Consider the following 21969-nt stretch of genomic DNA (forward strand, 5'->3'; position numbering starts at 1 on the left):
TGAATGCGGGATCACAGATATGACCCCATCGCTGGCTTGAGCCCAGAGGTTGCTGGCTTGAATCCCAAAGTTGCTCGCTTGAACAAGAAGTCACTAGCTCAACTGGAGCTCCCCAGCTCAAGGCACATATGAGATGCAATAGACAACTAAAGTGCCACAACTACAAGTTGATGCTTCTCATCTCTCTCCCTTGTCTGTATTTCTCTCTCTCTCTCTCTCTCTCTCTAGTGCTAAAAAAAAAAAAAAAAATGCTGCAAAGGGCACAATTGTCATGCTTGTGTGTGAATTCCCACAGGCTAGAGATCTAGAAGAATTGCTAGGTCCGAAATGGGTGAGTCTGCTTCTCTTTCTTTTTCTTTATTTTTAAATTCTCATATGGAATGTATTTTTAACCCATTTATTTCACTTTATTTTTTAAAATTTATTTATTGATTTGATAGGGATAGAGAGAGAGAAACAACCATCTGTTTCTGTATGTGCCCTGATGGGGAATCAAATTGGCAACCTTAGAGTACAAGGAGGATGCTCTAACCAACTGAGCTATCCAGCCAGGGCTATTCTATTCTATTCTATTCCATTCTATTCTATTTATTTATTTATTTAAATTTATTGTGTTTACATAGATTCTAGTGTTGCCCCGAATGCATCCCCCCCCTCCTCCGTATTCCTCTCAACATCTTTTTTATTTTTTTAATTAAAAATAATTTTTAGCCTGACCTGTGGTGGCACAGTGGATCAAGTGTTGACCTGGAATGCTGAAGTGGCTGGTTCAAAACCCTGGGGTGTCTGTCTGGTTATAGCACATGTGGGAGTTGAAGCTTCCTGCTCCTCCCCCTCTTCTCTCTCTCCCAAATTGAATAAATAATCTAAAAAATTTTAAAAAATTGCCTGACCTGTGGTGGCGCAGTGGATAAAGCCTTGACCTGGAATGCTGAGGTCGCCAGTTTGAAACCCTGGGCTTTCCTGGTCAAGGCACATGTGGGAGTTGATGCTTCCTGCTCCTCCCCACTTTCTCTCTCTCTCTCTCTCTCTTTCTCTCTTCTCTGAAATGAATAAATAAAATAAAAATAATTTTAAAAAATTTATTGAATTTATTGGGGTGACATTGGTTAATAAAGTTATATAGGCTTCAGGTGTACAGTTTTATAACACATCATCTGTAAATTGCACTGTGTGATCACAGACCCAAGTCTCCTTCCATCACCATTTAGACCCCCTTTGCTTCCTTTTCAGATATCAGATCTTTTTGTGTGTTGAGGTGTAGGGAAGCATGGTGGGCTGAAAACTACACACCCCTTCGGTCTCCCTCGCTTTTTCATTTTGGCGGAATCTTCTGTCTCGTGTTCCTGTCCCACGTTGTTCCCAGGCTTTCCATCGATAGGCACTGGACTGCTGGGCTAAGAGATTTCTGCTTGGATTACCCTCCCAGAAGTGGCGTAGGAGTGCCGCCTGGCGTTTTCGCAGCCTAGGGGGCGGGACGCCCTGCCGTAGGAGGGGCGTCGCGGGATGATGACGCAGGGCGCCGCGTGCTCCCCCACGTGTGCGGCAGCTTTCCCTGTGCGTGGGGAGGCTCGGGGGCCGCTCTTCCTGGGGGTGTAGTTGGTGGCTCCCGGGCTCCGAGCGTGGAGGAGGGAGCGCTGGTGACCACCGGAATAGAGGACCTGCGGTCATGGAGCACTTTTTATTGGAGGTGGCGGCCACCCCGCTGCGTTTAATCGCTGCCAAGAACGAGAAGAGCCGTAGCGAGTTGGGCAGGTTCTTGGCCAAGCAGGTAAGAACCGGAGCGAGAACGAGAACGCCCGGCAGACGCCTGCCACCCTCTTCGCTCGTGTCCCGCGGCCCTGTCCCGTGACGCGCTGCTTTAAGGGGAGAGAGAAGCGGTGTCTTGTCATTCTGGCCCCCTCCTGAGGGTTAGCCAGTGGCAGGCGTCCACGCGTGTTTGAGGAGGCTGGAAAGAGCCTGTTGTTTTTTATTTGGGGGAGCCTTCCCTTTCTTTCTCCACAGACTTACCCCACGCAGCTTTTTGACTCAGTGTGGTAGACCTGGCCTTCGGAAAGAAATGTGGTTTTTTTGGTTTTGATTTGTTTTCTGTAAACGAGGTGGCAAATCTGCTTGCTCTTTTGTCATTTGTTTTACCGAAGTGTCCCAGGTCTAGCCACCTCTGTTCGTTTGGGTGCATGTTTTTCTTTTTTGCACTGTCTCTTCGGCCCATTGACAAGTATTGATTGCATTCCTGCTGTGCGTAAGGCACGGTGAGGTTTTGTGGGGAACAGATAAATAAATCCATTACAGCTTCTCTCTGCTCCCACGGAATTTCATGTTTATTTTTGGAGACAATTCATAAACATAAAACAGCTGACGGAAGAAGCAAGCCAGTTAGTGCTAACTGCATGATACTAACCATAGTAATTATGAAGTCAGTTTTCTGGAAAACGGGTCTTTGGCCTTTTAAGAGCCTTTTTTCATTGACTCCCTCTCTTATCTCTCCCCCACCCCCATCTGAGTTTCCAACCCATACCACTTATTTTCTTCACTTTGCATCTTAATTTGTGTTCTTCCCCAACCCCCCGGTATCTGAGTTTCTTCAAAATAGAAATTTTTTCTAACTCTGGTATCTAGAACTTACTAAGTCACAAATGCTGTCTATATACCGTATTTCCCATGTATAAGATGCACCCTTTCCCGAAAAATTTGGGGTCTAAAAACAGGGTGCGTCTTATAAAGTGGTTGTGGCATATCAATTGTCATAGATGGAGCTGAGGACTAGGCAATATATGAAGACAGTGATTTGTCATCAAAGATGAGGACAAGCTAATGGATGGGAGTTTTGACAGTGATGAGTTGTATGAATTTTATAATGAGTAAAACTTGAGTTCAATAACTTTATGTAATACTTTTTTTTTTTTTTTCCTTCAAATTTCGGGTCCCAAAATTAAGGTGCGTCTTAAACATGAGGAAATACAGTATATTGCATTGCTTAGGAGGCCATGGCTGTATTTTGGGTCTAGAGCGACAGGGAACTTAACGTTGGAGGCATTTCTGTTTGGAGACAACCAATTGAATTTGTGAAGCAAAGAGGAGGAAAGAGTGGAAAATAACCCTGGGGTTTCTGGCCTGTGAGTCGCCAAGTGAAGGGAATCACTAACACAAATGGGAAGGTCTAGAAAGAAAACTGTTTTTTGGGGGGGCTGGAGTACAGAAAGAGATAATCAGTTTAAGTGAGCTGAGCTTGTGACAAGCTTCTGAATTATGTATTTTTGCTAGAGATTTTTTTTTTTTTTTAATAAATGGGCTTTGGAATTTAGAGCAGAAGTTCTGAATCAACAATATGGACCAACAACAGGATTTATGATTCTACACACTGTGAATGCAAAACTAGTGTTTATGTATTGTGTGTAAGGTGGGGAAATGGTTTGTAGCCTTTACTAGAGGTTTCGGAGAATCTGACACTGTAGTGTGAAAACCACTAATGTAGATTCTGAGACTGAATAGTAATGCTACTGGACTCAAGAGAACTAGAAAGTTCAGTTGAATTAAGGAGATTGGAACCCCTTTGCCTTCCTTTCTCTGCCTCCCAGTGTCTGTAAATTCTGTCCTGTCTCAGAGATGTCCTTCAGATTTGTTTCTTTCCATTTCAGAGGAGAGTTGATTGTATGGCCATTTTATTTTTTTCCAGTTTATGGAAACAAAATGGTTTTTATTGGCAAGTAAAGATTTTTAAATACTGGTTCTATTTTGAGTTTGGGATATGAATTAAGAATATTTTAGGACTGTGTTTTTTTTTTTAAAAAAACCATTTTTTTTTTTTAAATTTTTTAATTTTATTTATTCATTTTAGAAAGAGAGAGGAGAGAGAGAGAGGAGAGAGATAGAGAGAGAGAAGGGGGGAGGAGCAGGAAGCAACAACTCCCATATGTGCCTTGACCAGGCAAGCCCAGGGTTTCGAACCTGCGACCTCAGCATTTCCAGGTCAACACTTTATCCACTGCGCCACCACAGGTCAGGCAGGACTGTGTTTTCTTCTGTGTTTCTTATCTCAGCTGTAGACACCACCCTCTCTATCCAATTATATATTATAGTCAATAATACTTCACTCTTTTTTTCTTCACATATAGCCAACGTCTCCTGACTTTTACTTTCTCAGTATTGAATCTTTCTCTTCCACTTCATTTCTACTACCACTACCATCTTGCAATTCTGACTCTAATTCCAGTTTTTAAATTTTCCTACACCACCAAGTAGTTCTCAGACATATGCCGCGAACCAGCACGACTAGTGATTACAATTCCCGAGTGGGAATGGCGTGGAATTAAGAAAATAGGCTTCAAGAAATAAAAGGATGGGGTTGGGAGGGTTCTACAATTGCTGCTGGCAAGAAGAGAGCGCCCTCAAAAACCTCATCTTGCTTTATTTATAGGGCAAAGTGAGGTCATTAGCAAATCAGTGAGATCTTTGATCATGTTTCCAAGGCAACCCAAGAATTTTTCCAAGTGCAGAAAACCCCCACCATACTTAACATCTTAACTTTACACAAAGAAGAAACTTGCCTCCAGTCTTTCCGGGGGCCAGCAGGGGGGGGGGGTAGGATGAGTAAAAACAATCCACACCACAGTTTAACAGCCTTTAGTAACTTCACAGAACAAGTGAGGTGAGGGGTTGGGCAGACTGTCAGTTTATAGCCAGTTACCCCACACCTCTGTCCCCCCAAGGCTTTTTCAGTCCCCACCAGACACAGTTTTGTGTCCTACAGTTTAACTCAAGTCTTAATACTTTCTACCTGAGGATAGTGTCAAATCCCACAAGTTAAGGGCTCACTCCTATAAGACTGCCCTCCTACTCCCACTTCAGACACAAATTGCAAGACTGAGCTGTCAGTTGTGCTTCTGACCTCATGGTGATTGGAGGTTTTAACTACCCTCTTCTTGGGTTTAATTTCCTGGAGAGGTTTATGACTCAGAGCAACATTTTACTTACTACATCCTTGGCTTGTTATATAAGGATATAACTCAGCAACTGCCAAATGGAAGAAATGCATAGGGCAAAGTATGCAGGAACGGGTTCAGAGCTTCCGTGCTCTCTGAGTGCACCACTCTATCAACGAGCTCCTCAACCCAGAAGTTCTCCGAATTGTGTCCTTTTAGATTTTTATGGAGGTTTCATTCCATATCATAATTGATTAAATCTTTGGCCATTGGTGATTGAGCTTACTCTCTAGCCCTGCTGCTCTCCCCAGAGGTCAGAGGGCAGGGTAGGAAAAGTTACTTAATACCCCTAAGTCTCAATTTCTTGATATATTCTACATGGTAGCTGCTAAATAGTTACAGGGGGTAGTTAAAAGCAGGGATTCTGGAGCCAGATTCAGGACTCAGATTCCTGATTCTGCTGCTAGCTTTGTGATGTTAGGCCCCTTTTTATTTTTCAGTTTTCTTATCTGTGAATTGGGGATAATATCTATTTTTATTTTATTTTATTTTTATTTATATTTATATTTTTGTATTTTTCTGAAGTTGGAAACCGAGAGGCAGTCAGACAGACTCCTGCATGCGCCTGACATGCCCACCAGGGGGCGATGCTCTGCCCATCTGGGTGGAGCGTTGCTCCGCTGCAATCAGAGCCATTCTAGCTCCTGAGGCCAGAGGCCACAGAACCATCCCCAGTGCCCGGGCCAACTCTGCTCCAATGGAACCTTGGCTGCAGTAGGGGAAGAGAGAAACAGAGAGGAAGGAGAGGGGGAAGGGTGGAGAAGCAGATGGGCGTTTCTCCTGTGTGCCCTGGTCGGGAATCGAACCCAGGACTCCTGCACGCCAGGCCGACGCTCTACCACTGAGCCAACTGGTCAGGGCATATTATCTATTTTATGGGTTGCTATGAGGATTATATACCTAAACTACAGTAAGTGCTATCCATAAAAGTGGTTGCTATGTGCCAGTTACAGTGTCCTGGCACATAGTAACTAATCAGTACATGTGAACTGTAACAATATTTAAAAGCAGCTTTATTATAGTGCATATACCATAAATTAATCCACTTACATGTACAGTTCAGTGGTTTTTGTTATGTTCACAGATCTATGCAATTGTCCTCACAGTCCATTTTAGAACATTTTGTAACTTCAAAAAGAAGCCCCCATCCCTTTTAGCTATTATTCCTCATTACTATGCTCCTCCCCCAAGCAACCACTGACTTTGTTTTTCTCTATATATTCCCTATAGATTTCTCTATAGATTCTGGTCATTTATTATGTTTGTCATTGCTTGACCAGGCGGTGGCGCAGTGGATGGTGCGCTGGACTGGGGCACAGAAGACCCAGGTTCGAGACCCCAAGGTTTCTACCTTTAGCACAGGCTCACCAGCTTGAGTGCGGGATTGCTGGCTTGAGCAAGGGGTCACTTGTTCTGCTGGAGGGCCCCCACCCCCATCAAGGCATATATGAGAAAGCACTCCATGAACAACTGAGATGCCACAACAAAGAATTGATGCTTTTCATCTCTCTCCCTTCCTGTTTGTCTGTCCCTGTCTGTCCCTCTCGCTGTCTCTGTCACCAAAATATGTGTGTGTGTGTGTGTGTGTGTGTGTGTGTGTGTGTGTGTGATTGATAAGACAAATATGAATCTGTCACTGTTCTGTATAAAAGTTTCCCATTGTCTCCAGAATCAAAATCCAAGCTTTCTAAAATGGTATGTAAAGTGTTACTGTTTTAGTTTTTAATTTTTTAAGAAAATTTCTGTCAACCTTATTTCCATTTTCTGTGTGAAAAAAATTTTTGTCCCAATCCAGTTGTTCTTAACTGGAGGCATTTTTGCCTGTGCGAGCAAATCTGGAGACATAATAGGTTGTCACAACTGGTGGTAGCAGTTCTATTGGCATCTAGTTTGTAGGGGTCGGGGATGTTAAACATATTGCACAGACTAGCCCAACAAGGAATTTATTCAGCTTCAAATATAAGTAGTGCAGAATTAAGGAAAACTCTGAATATGTGTGAATAGAATATCAGAATATATTAATCAAAAACTAACAGCAGTCCTGCAAACGCACTAACAGGATGAGACCTTTTACATACTTTACAGTTTTCCTTATTATGCTTATGGACAGTCTGAACCCAGGCACTAGAATTTTGTTGTCTATTTTATCTTGTGTATCAGAGTGTGGTTGTCTACTTTGGATCTGTATTGTTTATTTATTGGAGGCTAGAGCCTTTATAGGGATGGCTTTAATCCAGGGGTCCCCAAACTTTTTACACAGGGGGCCAGTTCACTATCCCTCAGACTGTTGGAGGGCCGGACTATAAAAAAAAACTATGAACAAATTCCTATGCACACTGCACATATCTTATTTTAAAGGAAAAAAACAAAACGGGAACAAATATATTTAAAATAAAGAACAAGTAAGTTTAAATCAACAAACTGACCAGTATTTCAATGGGAACTATGGGCCTGCTTTTGGCTAATGAGATGGTCAATGTGCTTCTTTCACTGACCACCAATGAAAGAGGTGCCCCTTCTGGAATTGCGGCGGGGGCCGGATAAATGGCCTCAAGGGGCCGCAGTTTGGGGACCCCTGCTTTAATCATTTCCAGAATTTGATTATCTATCTGTCTATCTATCTTAACTATTTTAGTGAGAGAGAGATGGATAGACAGGCTGGAAGGGAGAGAGATGAGAAGCATCAACTTTTTGTTGCAGCACCTTAGTTGTTCATTGATTGCTTTGTCATATGTACCTTGAGTGGGAGGTTCCAGCAGAGTGAGTGACCCCTAGCTCAAGCCAACAACTCATGGGGTTATGTCTATGATCCCACGCTCAAGCAGGAGACTTCATGCTGCAGCTGGTGAGCCCGCACTCAAGCTGGCAACCTCAGGGTTTTGAACGTGGGTCCTCAGTGTCTGAGGACTACGCTCTATTCTCTGTGCCACTGCCTGGTCAGGCTCTTTTTATTTTTATTTGTTTAACGATTTTATTTAGCCTCACCTGTGGTGGTGCAGTGGATAATGCATTAACCTGGAATACTGAGGTCACCAGTACAAAACCCTGGGCTTGCCTGGTCATGGCACATATGGGAGTTGATGCTTTTAGTTCCTCCCCAGAAGATTTTATTTATTAATTTTTAGAGAGAGAAAGAGAAAGGGGAGGGAGGAGCAGGAATTATCAACTCATAGTTGCTTTTTATATGTGCCTTGACTGGGAAAGGCTGGGGTTTTGAACCAGTGACCTTAACAAGGAAATGATTTCTCATCTCTAGCCATTCCTCGAGAGTTGACAGTTTTGCATACTAGCTGCAGTTTTTTTGTTTTCATTTCATTTCTGTATTTTCCTTCAATGAAGGAGCTGGAGGAAGCGCTGGATTCCCTGGAAGAGTGTTGAGACTATGAAACATTATTTTTCAGAGAAGCTGTGTAACATTTTACATGGAATTGATATCTGTTCTTTTACCTCAAACCCCAGTGGACTGATTTTTATTTATAACAGCTTTTACATTGAATTAACTAATCCTCTATTGCTCCCGCCCCTACCGTGTTTTAGAAGGTAAACTCACGTATGAAATCTGGAAATCGTTTATTTTGATTCCAAACCAGAGCTCTTTGCTCTTCAGCCGGAGTACAAACGTATTTTTACATGGATCATTTGTTTGGCTTCTCCCTCAGGTGTGGACACCTCAAGATCGCCAGGGCATCCTGAATACTTTAGCACAACTACTTCTGGATAAGGACTGTACTGTGCTGGTGGGTCGCCAGCTGCGCCCTCTCCTTTTGGATTTACTGGAAAGGAATGCTGAAGCCATTAAAGCTGGAGGCCAAGTCAACCACGATCTCCACGAACGGCTCTGTGTCTCAATGAGCAAGCTCGTCGGTAGTCATCCTGATGTCCTCCCGTGAGTAGCAGTTTTATTCTTCACATTTCTCCTTGGGGTGGTAGAACTCACTTTCTCCCTGGAAGTAATTAGTCTGAGATGAGAACAAGAATGGGAGAGGGAAAATACAGCAAGGAAAGGGATAAGTGGCACTGTTTTACAGAAATAATCACAGAGAATCCATTTATCCAGCTCAGCTCAGTGACCATTTACTAGGTTTAAGTTTTGGCCATTGAGACAGAAATGGCCAGGAATGTCCCTGCCCTCAAGGATTGTGTTATCTGACAAGGCGTGCATATAAGGCATAATTTAAATGAGTGTTAGCTGAGGCTCTTACAGCCTCCACTTTAGATGGATGAGATTTGTTGCAAGTCAGTATGGTAAGAAGTTGTGTTAGAATTGAATTCTAAAGTATTTCTCTTTTAGCATGCTCCATTTTCAGCCTGGGCTGGTTCACCACTCCTTAGGCAACATCATAATTCCCCCACTCTCAGGAGGTTAGCATAGTGATGCTGAATTTAGTGCATAATACACTGTAGCCGAGAACTTCTGGGTTCAGACAAGCCTCCTGCCTCAGCTCTTGAAGTACCTGGGACTCCAGGCACATGCAGACCTGGTTTTCTCCTAACTGGTAGTAAAATATGGTTTGTGTATAACAGCTAAAAGAGGCAGGAAAATGAGTGTCAAGGGTTTTTCAGTTGAGAAGATAAAGAGCTTTAAACATGAATAATGTTGTTCTTTGTATTAATAGAAGCATCTCTTGTATTCATCTCTTATTTGTCTTCATCAACACAATAAGGGCACTTGACTTTCTTGGAAGTATGATCTCTAGTGTGGCTTTTGAATAGGGAACAAGAAATCAAGGCTTAGGAAAAACCATAATTTTTATGAACTTTTCTAAAAGGAGAGGGAAAAATAGGCCTAGTTTGATGAAACTAGAAAATGCACGACAAAATAAAGATCACCATCGTATGTGGTAATCTGATTGAGCATTGAGATTATGGTCTCACTTGTTAATCATTTAGGTAATCATAAAGTGTTCTAGTCAGTCCTGTCGGATTGAACTTGAACCCCAACTTCTACTAGGGCATTGTGGTAGAGTGCTTCTGGAGTCATTAAAATGATGGATTACTCCATCTGGTCTCATCAGCTTCGAATTTTACGTTCTTATTAAATTAATCTGAGACACGTCCCTACTTTTTCTTATTTACATTTTGTCATGGCAGTGTATTTTATATTTCATTTATGCTCCTACTTTGTTCTGAAATGATATAATTCAACTTACAAAGGTGCCCATGATAGAGTAACTTAAAAACAAAAGCTATGTGTAAATGATGAGTTAGTGCATGATGGGAAACGAGCTATAGGTAATGATGTGGAGTGGAATTCTGAATTTAAGCTTAAGAAACGTAGCTGAGCCCTGGCTGGATAGCTCGGTTGTTGGAACGTTGTCCCAAAGTGCAGAGGTTGCTGGTTTTATCCCCGGTCTGAGCACATACAGGAACAGATGTTCCTCTCCCTTCCTCACTCTAAAAAAGAAAATCAATAAAATAAACATTAAAAAAGAAAGAAATATAGCTCATTTATCATGCACCTCAAATTTCTGAGGAAATATACCTAATGTATTAGAAATATACCCAATATATGTATTTAGATAGGATGCAGTTATTTGTTTAGTAGGTAATTATAAAAATCTATTCTTTTAAGCTCTAGGCCACATCATGGAGGTAAGAAAGTCGAATGTAATGGGTTCCTATACTCGCAAACAATTGGATACAATATAATAATAGAGGTATGAGTCAAATATTTAAGGAGATCAAAGAAATCATTAAAGTAAGAAAAATGAGTGTGTTATCGTCTTGGAAATTAGAGAAGGGTTTGTATTGTGTCAGATTGTGGAGGAAGAATGAAGAGAACTGGGATGGGGATGAAAATCTAGAGATTAGACAGGAACCCAGTCAAGTTTCCTAGGATCCTAATGCCCTTCATTTCTGGGTTCACACTTCTTTCTGAGACCTACCTGTTAACCTATATGGGGTTTTCATGAGGTACCACAGTGGTCTTAATAAGACATTTCTTGCCTGACCAGGCTGTGGTGCAGTGGATAGAGCATCGACCTGGGATGCTGACGACCCAGGTTGAAACCCCGAGGTCTCCAGCTTAAGCGTGGGCTTACCAGCTTGAGTGCAGAGTTGTTAGCTTGAGTATGGGATCATAGACATAACCCCATGGACACTGGCTTGAGCCCAAAGGTCACTGGCTTGAGCAGGGGTCTCTCGGTCTGCTATAGCTCCTTGGTCAAGGCACATATGAGAAGCAATCAGTGAACAACTAAGGTGCCACAACAACAAGTTAACGCTTCTCATCTTTATCTCTTCCTGTTTGTCCCTGTCTCTCTCTTTCTCTCATGCACGATAAAAAAAAAAAAGGACATTTTTTTTCCTTTCTGAAACCAGTTGTTTATTACTGCCCCCCCACCCTTTATTGAGATAAGATTGACATATAACATTGTGTAAGTTTTAAGGTAGACAATATGGTGATTTGGTACATGTATATATTGTGAAGTGTTTACCCCAATAAGGTTAATTAACCCATTCTTTGCCTCACATAATTACTATTTTTTTGTTTGTTCGTTACTGTTTTTACATGTAGTTATTTCACATACATATTTTTTAAAGTTTATTTGCTGATTTTACAGAGAAGAGAGAGAGAGAAAAGGGGTGGGAAAGCAAGAAGTATCTCATAGTTGCTTCACTTTAGTTGTTCACTGATTGCTTGTCATATATGCCTTGACTGAGGAAGGCCAGCGTTTCCTACCAGTGACCTTAGCATTCCAGCTTGATACTTTGTCTACTACGCCACCACAGGTCAGGTTTGAACACATTTTTTTGCCCTTGGGTAAATTCTTTTTTTTTTTTCTGAAGCTGGAAACGGGGAGAGACAGTCAGACAGACTCCCGCATGCGCCCGACTGGGATCCACCCGGCACTGGGCTACGCTCTGCCCACCAGGGGGCGATGCTCTGCCCCTCGGGGCCATCGCTCTGCCGTGACCAGAGCCACTCTAGCGCCTGGGGCAGAGGCCAAGGAGCCATCCCCAGCACCCGGGCCATCTTTGCTCCAATGGAGCCTTGGCTGCGGGAGGGGAAGAGAGAGACAGAGAGGAAGGAGGGGGGGGTGGAGAAGCAAATGGGCGCTTCTCCTGTGTGCCCTGGCCGGGAATCGAACCCGGGTCCCCCCACACGCCAGGCCGACGCTCTACCGCTGAGCCAACCAGCCAGGGCCCAAAGCTCTATTTTTAAAAAGTCATCTACAATTGTGCTAACAATTTCTTCAATTGTAGCTGGTTTCAGATAATTTGCTACATTATGTGTTGAATTTCCTCCCTAGTGTTCTCTCGAGTGTAATCTTATTTTAAAGTTCTTTTTTTTTTTTGCTTTGTGGTGTTGCCTGCTCATCATTTTTGAGCCATTCAAGTATTTGTTGATCTTAACAGTACACTCTATAGCTAATGATCATGATCCCAGGAAGGAAAGAATAATCACTCAAGTTCATCTGGATTGTATTGGATTATTCGTTGGCTTTTGTTTTGGATTTGCTGCCAGTTTGTCCTAGGCATGTGGATCCTCATCTGTGCTGTCTGTCTTTGAAAAGAACAATAATGGCTGGGTCCAGTTATGGTTTTTTTTTTTTGTGAACCACAGCAGATAGAATTCTGTGATAGAGCATGCTTTGTTGTAAGACAATTTATGTATATGGACAGTCAATCATGTTGAAATAATGCTGGCATAGAGCAGGATGAGGGACCAGAAGTAGTCATGCTTTTCTACACCTGTGTTTCAAAACTGTGTTCAGAAATGCCATGAAGGTGAAATACCTTGCGTTTAACTGTGAACTTTTCTCTCTTTCCAAGAATTAATTTACTGATTCTGACAGCATTTTTGTGAGAAAAATAACATCCTCCTTTAATTACAAAAGTAATATATCCAAATAATATTCAACAACACAGAATTGTAAAAAGCAAAATGTCCTTTCCACCCTGAATGTCTCCTCTCCAGAGATAACTGCTGTGAGTAGTTTGGAAAGTTTACTCCCTGTTTGTTTTTGTCACTCTTTCACCCACCTGAGAGGGGCACACATGTATTTCTATGCATACATTTTTAAAGCCGCTCTATTGAGATACAGTTCATTTACCACGGAAGTGTATAATGCAGTGGTTTTAATATATTCCCAGATACTATGTGCAGCCATCACCACAGTCAGTTTTAGAACATTGATGCAGCTATTTTTAAAATAAAAATTTTAATAAAATTTAAAAGTAAACTTTTAATATACTAATTTTAATAAACATTTCATATAATTTTGAAATGTTTTTAGATTTAGTCATATATGGACATCTTTGCATGTCTGTAAATAAAACTTTAATAGTTGCATAGTGTTTTATTACTCTAATTCCTTTGTTGGGCAGTTATACTGTTATTTAAATTTTTGATGTGTGTAACATGACATTGAACATCCTCAGGCATGAAAATCTGTGGATCTGCAATAGGAATTAGGAAGGTGGACTTTGAAACTGAATGGTCATATTTTAGTATAGTGTATATTTATACAGGACTGTATAGTGTTTAAGTGTGTAGATATACATTATCATTTTTTAAAAATTATTACTGATTTTTGAGAGAAAAGGAGACAGGAGGGGATAGAGAGGAGGAGGAAGTTGAGAAGCATCAACTTGTGGTTGCTTCACTCTAGTTGTTCACTGATTGCTTCTTTTTTTTTTTTTTTTTTTTTAATTTTATTTTATTTATTTGTTTTTAGAGAGGAGAGAGAGAGAGGAGAGAGAGACAGAGAGAGAGAAGGGGGGGAGCTGGAAGCATCAACTCCCATATGTGCCTTGACCAGGCAAGCCCAGGGTTTCAAACCAGCGACCTCAGCATTTCCAGGTCAACACTCCATCCACTGCGCCACCACAGGTCAGGCCCACTGATTGCTTCTTATATGTGCCTTGAACAGGGGGTGCCAGCTGAGCCAGTGATCCCTTGCTCAGGCCAGCAACCTTGGGATCATGACGATGATCCTACGCTTAAGCCAGCAACCCCTCACTCGAGCTGGCAAGCCTGTGTTCACGCTAGTGACCTCAGGGTTTCGAACCAGGGACTTCAGCGTCCCAGATCAATGCTCTATCTACTAAGCCACCACCTGTCAGGCTACATTATCTTTTTTTTTTATTTTTTTTAGTTTTTAAAAAAATTATTATTTTTTTTACAGGGACAGAGAGAGAGTCAGAAAGAGGGATAGATAGGGACAGACAGACAGGAACAGAGAGAGATGAAAAGAAGCATCAATTATCAGTTTCTCGTTGCGACACCTTAGTTGTTCATTGATTGCTTTCTCATATGTGCCTTGACCGTGGGCCTTCAGCAGACCGAGTAACCCCTTGCTCAGGGGCCCTAGGTCCGAGCTGGTGAACTTTTTTTGCTCAACCCAGATGAGTTCGTGCTCAGGCTGGCGACCTCGGGGTCTCGAACCTGGGTCTTCCGCAACCCAGTCCGATACTCTATCCACTGCACCACTGCCTGGTCAGGCTTTTTTTTTTTTTTTTTTTTTTGACAGAGACAGAGAGTCAGAGAGGGACAGATAGGGACAGACAGACAGGAACGGAGAGAGATGAGAAGCATCAGCTCTTTGTTGCAGCACCTTAGTTGTTCATTGATTGCTTTCTCATATGTGCCTTGACCAGGGGGCTACAGCAGACCGAGTGACCCTTTGCTCAAGTCAGTGACCTTGGGCTCAAGCTGATGAGTCTTGCTCAAACCAGATGAGCCCGCACTCAAGCTGGCGACCTCAGGGTTTCAAACCTGGGTCTTTTCTGCGTCCCAGTCCGATGCTCTATCCACTGCGCCATTGCCTGGTCAGGCAGGCTACATTATCTTTTTAATCTGTGACATATTTAGGCACTGTTAGTCCCATTTCAACTCTCTGGAGGAGTTAACTAAGTTGTTCTCAGTGTAAGAGCCAGAACTTATTTAATAAGCCACAAATTTTGTTTCTAGATCCTTGAAGGAGGGTGATAAGTTGTCCAAAAGAATGACTCATCCAAGAGTAAATATTTAATCTCGGTGTTCCTTATTGTGTTTTAGACCAGTGGTCCCCAACCTTTTTTGGGTCACGGACCAGTTTAATGTCAGAAAATATTTTCACGGACCGGCCTTTAGGGTGGGACGGATAGATGTATCACGTGACCGAGACAAGCGTCAAGAGTGAGTCTTAGACGGATGTAACAGAGGGAATCTGGTCATTTTTTAAAAATAAAACATCGTTCAGACTTAAATATAAATAAAACGGAAATAATGTAAGTTATTTATTCTTTCTCTGCAGACCGGTACCAAATGGCCCATGGACTGGTACCAGTCTGCGGCCCAGGGGCTGGGAACCACTGTTTTAGACTGTATGACTTTTTCTTGCCCCAGGAAAGAGATTCTTCTCTTCAGACTTTGGGTAGTCTCCAGGGAAAAATCTGATCATCTCCGGCTTAAAATGCTTTAGTGGTTCATCCATCATTACTTAGATGAGAGTTGTAGCTCTCCCTGGGCCTCTAGAGACAAGGGTGCTGTAGTCAAATGTTTGGGTGGAATATCCACCAGTCCCCCTTTAGTATACGTACAGTGAACTGCAGTTCTCTTTCCCTGCTAGCCTCACAGGCTTTGAGCCATTGCCAGTGTACTCAACTCATTTTCTCCATCCTCCTAAAAGACTCCTTGGGTCAGGTTGACCAGTTGGTTACTGTTATCTGCCTACATGTTTGTATGTTTCTGCCAGCTGGTCCCACATGTGCTGCCAACACCAGCTGCCCATACCACAGCTTCCAGGTCTCTCTTCAAAGCCATAGCTGAATCTGGTAAGACCCATTTGTACAGTCTCCTTCAGAATATCTTGAGCATTAATTTACCAAGCCTCTATTCCTGTTTGCCTGGCTTCCTTATTGAAATCTGAGCCTTCCTGCCGATCACATCAATTCTCATGCTTGTATCTTCTCACCCAGCTGACAGTTAGGTCTCTTTCTCACCCAAACCCTCTCCTTTTGCCTTCTGTCCTGTCCGCTCCATAACCTGTACACTCTTACATACTTAACCTCTTTTTTTTTTTTTTAAAGCGAGAGAGATAGAGACAAAGAAGGACAGACAGGAAGGGACAGAGATGAGAAGCATCAACTCATAGTTGCAGCACCTTAGTTGTTCACTGATTGCTTTCTCATGTGTGCCTTGACAGGGGGCTATAGCAGAGCGAGTCACCCCTTGCTCAAGCCAGCGACCATGGGGTCCTGTCTGTGAGCTCACGCTCAAGCTGGTGACCTTGGAGTTTTGAACCTGGGTCCTCTGTGTCCCAGTCCAATGCCCTTTCCACTGCGCCACCGCCTGGTCAGACTAGAAAACTCCCAACTCTTGATAAATCCACCTTTTTCATGTCTGCAGTAGAGCAACTGAATCACAGGTCAGAGCATGGCATTTATGTCTGGATTCAGTTTAGCCACTCTATACTTAGTAGCTTTGTGATCTTGAGCAAATAACCTAACCACTCTAGACTTAAGTTTCCTTAACTGTGTATTGGGGATAATAATACCTACTGTTGACAGCCTCTGTGTTCTACTCTCACTTCATTGCAGCATGGGTAATGAGAGTGCAGACGGAGCTAAACCAACAGCTTCCATCACGGACCAGTACATACAGGGAACAGAGGAGTTTGCTCGTGTTCCACCAAATATACTTTTGTATCTATGAATTTGACTATTACAGATAAGTGGAATCATACAGTAGTTGCCCTTTTATGAGTGACGTATTTCATTTAGCATAATGCCCTGAAGGTATATCTGTGTTTTTGCAGAGACAGGATTTCCTTTTTTTTTAAGGCAGCACAGTATTATTTTGTGCATATATACCACTATTTATTTATTTATCTATCTGTTAAAAGATAACTTGGGTTGCTTCTACCTCTTGGCTATTGTGAACAGTGCTGTTATGAACATGGGTGTGCAAATATCTCTTTAAAATCCTACTTTCAGTTCTTTTGGTTGTATACCTGCAAGTGATTGCTAGATTATATGGGTCATTGTATCATCTGAGACGCTGTATTTCAATATGTAATTAAAATAATGTTTGCTTGGTGGGGGGAAGAAATATGGTAGTTCAAGAACCCCCCTCCCCCCCACACACACTGTTTTCCATAGTGGTTGCACTGTTTTACAATCCCACCAACACTGCACAAAGATTCCAACTTTTCCACATCCTCACCAATTTTTGCCATTATTGGTTTTTGTTTTTTTCATAGTAGCCATCCTAGTGGATGTGAGGTGATACCTCATTGTAGTTTTGATTTGCTATCCTCTCATTTGTAATTTTTCATAAGCTTATTGGCCATTTGTGCATCTTTGGAGAAATGTTTGTTCATATTCTTTGCCTTTTTTTTTTAAATTGGGTTCATTTTTTTGAGTTGTAGGAGTTCTTTATATATTCTGAATATTGATCCCTTATTATATATGAGTCACAAAAATATTTTCTCCCATTCTGTAGATTTTATCTTCACTCTTCATGTCATTGTTTCCTTTGCAGAAACTTTTTAGTTTGACATACATAGTTCTGTTTGTCTGCTTGTGCTTTTGGTATCTTATCCCCCCCCCCCCCCAATTTTTTAAAAAATCTCTCTCTCTCTCTCTCTCTCCAAATCCAGTGCTGGGAAGTTCTTTGTCTTTTTTTTCTCTAGGCATTTTATAGGCTTGGGTCTTCGGTTTAAGTCTTTAATTTGTTTTGAATTAATTTTGTATGTGGTGTAAAGTAAAGGTTTAACTTCATTCTATTCATATGTATACATATATTCAGTTTTCCCAGCACTTTTTTTTTTTTTAAAAAAGGGGAGGGAGAGGAGCTAGTGAGACAGACTTCCTCATGCGCCTTAACCAACCGACCATGATCCACTGGGCAACCCCCAGCTGGGGCCAGTGCTTGAATCAACCAAGCTATCCTCAGCACCTGGGGCCATTTCTCAAATCAGTCGAGCTACTGTGAGAGGGGAAGAGGGAATGGGAAAGAAACAGATGATCGCTTCTCGTGTGTGTCCTGACTGGGAATCACACCCAAGACAGCTGCGTGCTAGGCCAAAGCTCTATCTACTGAGCGACTGGCCAGGGCCTCCCAGCTCCATCTATTGAAGTGACTATCCTTTCTCCTCATGGTCTTTGCATCCTGTTGAACATAATTTGACCATGTATAGATAGGGACAGACAGACAGGAATGGAGAGAGATGAGAAGCACCAATCATCAGTTTTTCATTGCAACACCTTAGTTGTTCATTGATTGCTTTCTCATATGTGCCTTGACCGCGGGCCTTCAGCAGACCGAGTAACCCCTTGCTCAAGCCAGCAACCTTGGGTCCAAGCTGGTGAGCTTTTTTCCTCAAACCAGATGAGCCTGCACTCAAGCTGGCGACCTTGGGGTCTCGAACCTGGGTCCTCCGCATCCCAGTCCGACGCTCTATCCACTGTGCCACTGCCTGGTCAGGCACATTGGTTGATTCTTTTTCTTTTTTTTTTTTTTTTTTTTTTTTTTTTTTTGGTATTTTTTGAAGTTGGAAACAGGGAGGCAGTCAGACAGACTCCCGCATGCGCCCGACCGGGATCCATCTGGCATGCCCACCAGGGGGCGATGCTCTGCCCATCTGGGGCATTGCTCCATTGCAACCAGAGCCATTCTAGTGCCTGAGGCAAAGGCCATGGAGCCATCCTCAGTGCCCAGGCCAACTTTGCTCCAATGGAGCCCTGGCTGTGGGAGGGGAAGAGAGAGACAGAGAGGAAGGAGAGGGGGAAGGGTGGAGAAGCAGATGGGTACTTCTCCTGTGTGCCCTGGCTGAGAATCGAACCCGGGACTCCTGCACACCAGGCTGACGCTCTACCACTGAGCCAACCAGCCAAGGCCTCATGGTTGATTCTTGTATGTGCCCGGACCAAGGATCAAACCCGTAATCTTGGTGTATCAGAATGATGCTCCAACCAACAGAACTATCTGGCTGGGGCTTGATGTTTTCAAAAACCAACTCTTACGTTTTGTTGATTTTTTTTACTGTTGTTTTTCTATTCCCTATCTCTAATCTTTATTTCCTTTTTTTCTGTTAGCTTTGGGTTTAGTTTGGTCTTTTTCTAGTTCTTTGAGGTATAAAGTTAGGTTGTGAATGAGATCTTTTAAAATATACATGTTAATAGCTATAAACTTCCCTCTGAACACTACTTTTGCTGCATCTCATAGGTTTTGGTATGTTGTGTTTTTCCTTTTTTTTATTTGTGTCAGATATCTTCTAATTTCTCTTGTGGCTTCTTTGACCCAATGGTTAAGAGTGTGTTAATTTCCACACATTTAAAGAATTTTCTAGTTTTCCTTCTGCTGTGGCTTTTTAGTTTTTTGTTCTGTTTTGATAGGAAAACATATTTTATATAATTTCAATATTTAAAAATTTGTTGATACTTGTTTTGTGTCCTAACTTGTGGTCTCTCTTGGGGAGTGTTCCATGTGCATGAGAAGAATGTATATTCTGCTCTTGTTCCATGGAGTGTTCTGTACTCATGTCTATTTGGTTCATTTTGGTGTATACTGTTGTTCATATCATCTGTTTCTTTTTTTTTTTATCCTCTGTTTCTTTATTGATGTTTTGTCTCGTATACATTATTGAAAGTTAGATATTGATGTCTCCTACTGTTTTGTGTGGCTGTTCATTTCTCCTTTTAGTTTTGTCAAAGTTTACTTCATGTATTTAGAAGCTCTGATGTTTGGTGCCTAAATATTTAGAATTGTTATACCATCTTGATGAATTGACTCTTATTCTTATGTAATGTCCTGTTATATCTCTTTTTAACAGTTTTTGATTGAAAGTCTTGTCTTGTTTGGTATTAATATAGCTCCCTTTGGGTTACCATTTGCATGGCATTTTTTTATTTCTTCACTTTCAGCTTGTGTGTCCTTAGATCCAGAGTGAGTTTCTTATAGATTGTGTATACTGTATAGTTTGAGCTTTTTTGAAATCCATTAAAAAAAAAAAAGAAACCCATTCAAGTAATCTATGTCTTTTGATTAAAATTTTGAACCATTTACATTTAATTACTGACAGGAAAGGACTTACTATTGCTATTTTGTTAATTGGTTTTTGTATGTCTTATAGTTGTTTGTCCCTCTTTTCCAATCTTTCTGCATTTTGTTTCATAAGGATCTCCTCTTCATCTTTTAAGATGTAACTAAGGTGTCTCTTCTCAATTTCCCCAGGTTCAGTTGAAACTCCTCTCCCCCCATTGTTTCTGTAAGTGGCTGTATTCCTTACTAGGTAGCAAGTTCCTCAAGGAAGGTATTTCTTTGATTTTGTACCCCCAGGCTTTAAGAGTATCTGGCCCATAGTGAAAAGTTCAAAATGTTTGTGGAAAATGAGTGTATTTTCAATAGTAAACACTTAGAATACGTACCTTGGGTTTTTCTATTCTCTTAGTTATCTCACACCATGACCCTGGTTCCTGAACTTGAACAGGTGTAATCTGAGGACTGGGTGGCTTTAGCATCCCTTTTTCTTTTTAGACCCTTTGGAGTTCCTGTTATGTTCTGCTGTCCTATCTCAAATGGACATGTATACATGGATATCCTCACAAACAAATGAAAATATTCTCTTTCCTTTTGAAGGTTTGCCCTGAGGTATTTTAAGGACACTTCTCCAGTCTTTCAAAGACTCTTCCTAGAGAGCTCAGATGCTAATCCAGTCCGCTATGGGCGCAGGCGGATGAAGCTCCGGGACCTGATGGAAGCAGCCTACTCGTTTTTGCAGCAAGAGCCATCTGTGTTCCGGGAGCTCTGGGACTGGAGTGTGTGTATTCCTCTCCTGAGAAGCCATGACACCTTGGTCCGCTGGTGCGTAGCTGTTGGATTTTTTCTGTTACTAGTGTGGGGGTGGCACAGGGAGTGTGGAATTGTGTGCATAAAGAGGGAAAGAAACTAGTATTTGTTACTTTGTGTTGCTGCCTTTGGTGTTCTTACTCCCTCCCCTTAATCATGTGTCACATCGGAGGAAAAGGAGGTGAGGTGAGTGGAGTTTCATTTTTCACATTCTGTCAAGTGAATTCATTGTGCTTAATTTGTATTTTCTACTCTTAAATGTGTTACATTCTATAAAACTTCCTTTTCTAATGTTCAGTTGACTAGCAGATTTTCTTTATTCTTTAGATTCACCTGTAGGTCCTGAGTTTATATACTTTGATTTTCTCCAGGTACACAGCCCATTGTCTTGCTGTGGTAACTTGTATGAATGAAGAGCACAAGTTATCATTCCTTAAGAAGATTTTTAATAGTGAGGAACTGATCCATTTCAGGTTGAGGTAAGCAGGAGCACTTCTGGAGATCTTGATGTGGCTTTTCTGTGGATTAAAGTCATTAATGAGGTCCTCATTTCCCTTAGGTTACTAGAAGAGGCCCAGCTGCAGGACTTGGAGAAGGCCTTGGTTTTGGCTAATCCAGAAACTTCTTTGTGGCGTAAGGAGAAGGAGCTGCAGTACTTGCAGGGACACCTTGTTTCAGCTGACCTCTCTTCCAGAGTGACTGCTGTCTGTGGTGTGGTGCTGCCTGGACAGCCACGGGCCCCTGGAGAGCAGGTATGTTGACATCAGTAGGGCATGTGCCCCCTCCCCCCTCCTAAATGCCTGTAACACAGAGCCAAATCAAGGTTGCCAAATTGTATTCCATTTACAGAAGATAAAGAGAAATTTGCTTGGGGTCTCCTCTTTGGTTTTCCCTTTGTCCCTATTTATAAAATTTTTTTTTATTCATTTTTTTTAGAGAGGAGAGAGAGAGGGAGAGAGAGAAACAGAGAGAGAGAAGGGGGGAGGAGCTGGGAGCATCAACTCCCATATGTGCCTTGACCAGGCAAGCACAGGGTTTCAAACCGGCGACCTCAGCATTTCCAGGTCGACGCTTTATCCACTGCGCCACCACAGGTCAGGCATCCTTTGTCCCTATTTAATGTTAAATTAGAAACTATAGCAATGCTTGTGTGATGCTCTTAACTTCAGTAAAGCTCTTTCATTATATTCTCCCATTTACTTGCTATGA

The 21969-nt window shown here is 42.0% G+C and overlaps 1 protein-coding gene across 3 annotated transcripts in view; it reads left to right on the forward strand.

Moving 5' to 3' along the window:
• Positions 1 to 1555: 1555 nt before the first annotated feature.
• MDN1 (midasin AAA ATPase 1) overlaps positions 1556 to 21969 on the forward strand; it is a 164887-nt gene continuing 144473 nt past the window's right edge. For all 3 annotated transcript variants that reach the window (XM_066358873.1, XM_066358874.1, XM_066358875.1), the window contains exons 1-5: positions 1556 to 1771; positions 8642 to 8868; positions 20551 to 20775; positions 21132 to 21239; positions 21320 to 21512. In XM_066358873.1, coding sequence (XP_066214970.1) covers positions 1670 to 1771; positions 8642 to 8868; positions 20551 to 20775; positions 21132 to 21239; positions 21320 to 21512 — 855 coding nt within the window. In that variant the 5' untranslated portion in view covers positions 1556 to 1669. The remainder of the gene's footprint in view (positions 1772 to 8641; positions 8869 to 20550; positions 20776 to 21131; positions 21240 to 21319; positions 21513 to 21969) is intronic.

The sequence above is a fragment of the Saccopteryx leptura genome, chromosome 1 (genome assembly GCF_036850995.1).
Source record: "Saccopteryx leptura isolate mSacLep1 chromosome 1, mSacLep1_pri_phased_curated, whole genome shotgun sequence".
NCBI lineage: Eukaryota > Metazoa > Chordata > Mammalia > Chiroptera > Emballonuridae > Saccopteryx > Saccopteryx leptura.